Source organism: Leptonychotes weddellii, chromosome 16, assembly GCF_054177405.1.
Source record: "Leptonychotes weddellii isolate Sample4059 chromosome 16, ASM5417740v2, whole genome shotgun sequence".
Taxonomy (NCBI): domain Eukaryota; kingdom Metazoa; phylum Chordata; class Mammalia; order Carnivora; family Phocidae; genus Leptonychotes; species Leptonychotes weddellii.
This window is the reverse complement of record NC_138384.1, coordinates 37,228,733-37,233,915: the sequence shown is the minus strand read 5'-3', so window position 1 is coordinate 37,233,915 and position 5,183 is coordinate 37,228,733. Positions and strand designations below refer to the sequence as shown.

The following is a 5,183-nucleotide window of genomic DNA, read 5'->3' as shown; positions in this document are numbered from 1 at the left end:
TTTTTAAAAATCAGGATGGATTATCTGAAGTTTAGCAATGATTTAAGAGTACTGGAAGGTTTTTTTATTCACTAGTTCATTCAACCATATTAGAATATGTCATATAAACTTTCATGCTATCAATGCTGTATTAATGTCTCCCACCTTTTCTGAATTGGCCACCAATCCAGAATATTCGGATTCAAATATTATAAACACAAGAATGACAAATAAAGGCTTTATGTTTTCTGAATTCCATTATGAATTCTCTAATAGAATATTTTCTAAAGGCCTACCAAGATTTTTAACATCCATGTTTCTCATTAGCATAAATTCTCTGATGCTGCACAATGTTTAAGCCATACATAATGGACTTCCCAAATTCCTTAAATTTTTAGGGTTTTACACACATATGGTTTCTCTGATGTACTTTAAGGGCTGAACTATATCTAAAGGCCTTCCCACATTTTCTACATTTAAAGGGTTTCTCACCAGTGTGTATCCTCTGATGTTCACTAAGGAATGAATTAATGTCTAAAGGCCTTGCCACATTCCTTACATTCAAAGGGTTTCTCACCAGTATGAACACTCTGATGTCCAATAAGTTGTCCATACACAGTAAAGGCCTTTCCACATTCCTTACATTCATAAGGTTTCTCACCAGTACGAATCCTCTGATGTTGAACTAGGGAAGAGCCAGAACTAAAGGCCTTCCCACACTCCTTATACTCATAGGGTTTCTCACCGGTATGAATCCTCTGGTGTTGAACAAGGTATGAGCCAGAACTAAAGGCCTTGCCACACTCTTTACACTCATACGGTTTCTCATCTATATGAAGTCTTTCATGGTGAACAAGGTATGAGGCATGACTAAAGGCCTTCCCCATTCCTTGCATTCGTAGGGCTTTACCCCTGCATGAATTCTCTGATGTGCATTAAGAAATGAACTAAGTCTAAAGGCCTTCCCACATTCCTTACATTTGAACGGTTTCTCACCAGTATGAATACTCTGATGTCAAGTAAGTTGTCCATACACAGTAAAGGCCTTCCCACATTCCTTACACTCATAGGGTTTCTCACCAGTATGAATTCTCTGATGTTTAACCAGGGGTGAGCTACTACTGAAGGCCTTTCCACATTCTTTACATTCATAGGGTTTTTCACCAGTGTGAATTCACTGAGGTTGAACAAGGTATGAGAAGGTACTGAAGGCCTTCCCACATTCTTTACATACAAAAGGTTTTTCACCAGTATGAATATTCTGATGCCGAAGTTGTTTTCCATACACTATAAAAGCTTTCCCGCATTCCTTACATTCATAGGGTTTCTCACCTTTATGGATTTTTTGATGTTGAACAAGGTATGAGCTACTATAAAAAGCTTTTCCACATTCCCCACATTCATAGGGTTTCTTAACAGTATGAATACTCTGATGTATAGTAAATTGATGGCTATTACTAAAGGTCTTCCCACATTCCTTACGTTCATATGGTTTCTCACCAGTATGAATTCTCCCATGTTTAACAAAGCCTGAGCCTCTAATAAAAGCCTTCCCACATTCTTTACATTCATAGAGTTTCTCAACAGTGTGAATTCTCTGATGTCGAACAAGGTACGAAAAGGTGGTAAAGGCCTTCCCACATTCCTTACATTTATTTATTTATTTATTTATTTTTTAAAGATTTATTTATTTATTTGAGAGAGCGAGAATGAGAGAGAGAGACAGAGTAGATGAGAGGGGGGAGGGTTAGAGGGAGAAGCAGGCTCCTTGCCGAGCAGGGAGCCCAATGCGGGACTCGATCCAGGGACTCCAGGATCATGACCTGAGCCGAAGGCAGTCGCTCAACCAACTGAGCCACCCAGGTGCCCCCATTCCTTACATTTATAAGGTTTCTCACCAATATGAAATCTCTGATGTATGGTGAGTTGATGTCCATTACTAAAGTTCTTCCCACATTCTTTACGTTTGCAGGTTTTTTCACTAGAATGTGTTCTCTCATGTTGAACAAAGTTTGAGCCTTGACAAAACGTCTTCCCACATTCCTGACATTCACATGATTGCTCTCTGTTAAGAAGTCTCTGATGTAGAGCAAAAGATGTACATTTCTCAATAGTGGGCATTTCTTTAGAGCTGACTGTCTCATCCTTCAACTGAAAATCTGAAAGAAAACAAACAAAAAAAAACCCCCAAATATTGTTTTCCTATATGAGAAAATATAGGAATAGAGATTTCTATGGAAGAGACACATTGAAAATATCTACTAGAAATAAATAGGCTAGGCAATACTAAAATACTGTTATAAAAATCAAAAACAGGTCAAAGAGAAATACAGAGATTAATGAGAGTTTATTTAAAATACCAACGTTGGTGATAAAATAGGTTTCACTTCTGATATTAGGTGTGGATCAGAATCTTTGAAGAGCTTGTTGAGAAACTGATATTCCAGCATCATCCCAGACCTCCTGAATCAAAATACACAAGGCAAGTTCCTGGGCACTGATATGTTTAACATTTCTTATAAATGTTTCTGATACAGATGAAATTTCATTTCCCCCCACTGTGGCTTCTCTTTACACTTAGAGTAAAATCCATGTATCTTTCATTAATATGATCCCCGCTTACCTATCAGGCCTCATATCAAGTCATAATTTTCTTTGTTCCCTATTTACCTCACTTTCCCCTTTCAGCACTTGGAATGTGTCACAAATTTTCTCATCTTTTGGTTCCATCTGCAGGTGATGTCATCTCCCAAAAATTCTTTGGCATGTGTTGTTTGCAGACTGGATCCTTCTCATCCTATATATGTTTAAGGTAAAATGTCACTTTATCAGGATACTGTAAATTGCTGACCTTGTCTAAGGATGTCCATGTCTTTATCTTCTAACACTTAATTCTTGTAATTCCTACCTGTTTTCAATTATATAATTATTTCTCTTTGTCAAAAATTTTAATTTACTTCTCCCAAACCTACCTGTGATAGATATTTTGGCCTTCATGACCTTTGCCCACATCATGCCTGTGAATATGTTACATCACATGGCAAAAGATATGTAATTAAGGTTACTAATTAGTTGCTTTAAGACGGAGACATTAACCTGGCTTATCTGGGTAGGCCCTAAAAAGCAGAGCTTTCTCCTGGCTGAGGGCAGAAGAGAAGTCAGAGACCTTCAAAGTGTGAGATGGACAAGACTTGCTGGTTGCTGACTGGAAGACAGAGGGGGCCACATGGAAAGTGTGAGAAGGAAATAAATTCTGCCAGTAACCCGTGAGCTTGGAAGAAGACCCCATGCCCCAAAGAACTGCAGTCACAGCTGATACTTGGATTTAGCCATCCTGTGCTGAACTGATCTATACAATTATTTGATTACATAGGACTATAGTCTTAAGCTACTAAATTTGTGGTAATTTGTTACAAAGTAACAGAAAACTAACTCCAAAAGCAGGCCCAACCCCTATTTCATTCAGCACTGAACTATAACTCTCTAGCACACAGCAGAAATTGATTGCAAAAAAAAAAAAAGAAAAAAGACAAATCTCTAGACAAAAGAAAGAATTAGGATATAATTAAAAGACAATATCATACAAATAACTCACTGATAACCCATTAATATAATATAGATAATCCTTGAAGAAATAAACAATTTCTGGAATGAGGCAGGGAAGGTACAAGACGAACCTCAGATATCTTTGCCTTTAAAAAGTCAGGTAAATTTTGAAGACTCATAGGTTTCTCAAGAAACAGAAGAGACTTACTATGGAGCTCTGTATGGCAAATACAATGACAAAAGGAACACATGAATGATTATTTTCAATTATACATTCTGAATCAATGATAATGGGTGGATAAAAGATGAATCCATAGTAATTCTTGCAAGTGAACAGAAAAAAAAAATTTTTAATCTTTGTTGTTGAATAATCTCATACTTAGAAAAAGTATTTTTTTTTTAAAAGATCTTATTTATTCATTTGACAGAGAGAGACACAGTGAGAGAGGGAACACAAGCAGGGGGAGTGGGAGAGGGAGAAGCAGGCTTCCCGCGGAGCAGGGAGCCCGATGCAGGGCTCAATCCCCGGACCCTGGGATCATGACCTGAGCCAAAGGCAGACGCCCAATGACTGAGCCACCCAGGTGTCCCTAGAAAAAGTATTTAACTACTAGTAAAGAGTCAAATAATTTGTCTTTCTCTTTTCATTGGAACTATGTTTCAAGATAACCAAAAAGTACTAGTTTAGAACACTAAGAAATAGTTACACAAGAAACTGTAGTAACAAAGTACCTTCCTACAAATAATGATATTTTTTATTCTGATGAGGATTAACAACATGACAAGTTGCTAAAGAAATGAATATTCCTGGATAATAAAGTAAAAGGAAAACCATACAGATTACTGTTTAGTTACAAGGAGGAAAAATAAATAATGTGGGTTTGGACTGTTATCACTCTAATCCAGTGGTCGATATATTTTTTTTTAAATTTATTTATTTTACAGAGAGAGCATGCATCTGTGCAACTGGGGGGCAGAACAGGAGAGGGAGAGAGAGAATCCTCAAGCAGACTCCCCACTGAGTGTGGAGCCCAACCTCGGGGGGGCTTGATCCCAGGACCCTGAGATCATGACCTGAGCCAAAATCAAGAGTTGGCTGCTTAACCCACTGAGACAAAAATGTTTACCTTTTAACATTTCCATGTTATGTGATAAGCTGTACAGGCATTTCGACCAAAACTAGGCCACTGGGATGGCCCCTACAGATAAGTATTGAATTTGCACACAAGAGTCAACCGGAAAATTGGATCAGATATGTTATCTCATTAAACTGACTGCCTTTAGGATGATTTCTGTTATCTCTTAAGATCAATTTGGCCCATCAAAAGCCAAAAAAAGGCTATTTAGATCATTTCATTCAAAGAGGAGAAAATCTGGGCGTTGACTATTGTCAAAAAACTTCAACCACCATTAAAGGAGAATTTTGAACTGCTTTCTTCTGCTCTCAGGGCTTTTCATGTCATACTATACCAGATGACCTCAAAATGGGGAGAATTATACAGCACTGTGGTTCAGGACCACTAGATTTGGATCATGTCACAAAGGTATAGCACTCGTATCCAAGAAATTGGATAGGCAGTGGTTCTAGACAGATTCTGTTTAGAAAATATACTGGCCCAACAAGGCAGAGATATGACTCTTAGGAGAATGTTGTACTC

The 5,183-nt window shown here is 37.8% G+C and overlaps 1 protein-coding gene across 1 annotated transcript; it reads right to left on the bottom strand.

Annotated features, from left to right (window-relative positions):
* Window positions 1-6: 6 nt before the first annotated feature.
* ZNF30 (zinc finger protein 30) lies at window positions 7-1,636 on the bottom strand (the record flags this gene model as incomplete). The annotated part of the gene is given in 3 exon segments (XM_031023410.2): window positions 7-508; window positions 510-865; window positions 868-1,636. Coding segments are annotated over 3 exon segments (1,260 nt in total), but the record flags the coding sequence as incomplete, so codon positions are not given.
* Window positions 1,637-5,183: the final 3,547 nt, after the last annotated feature.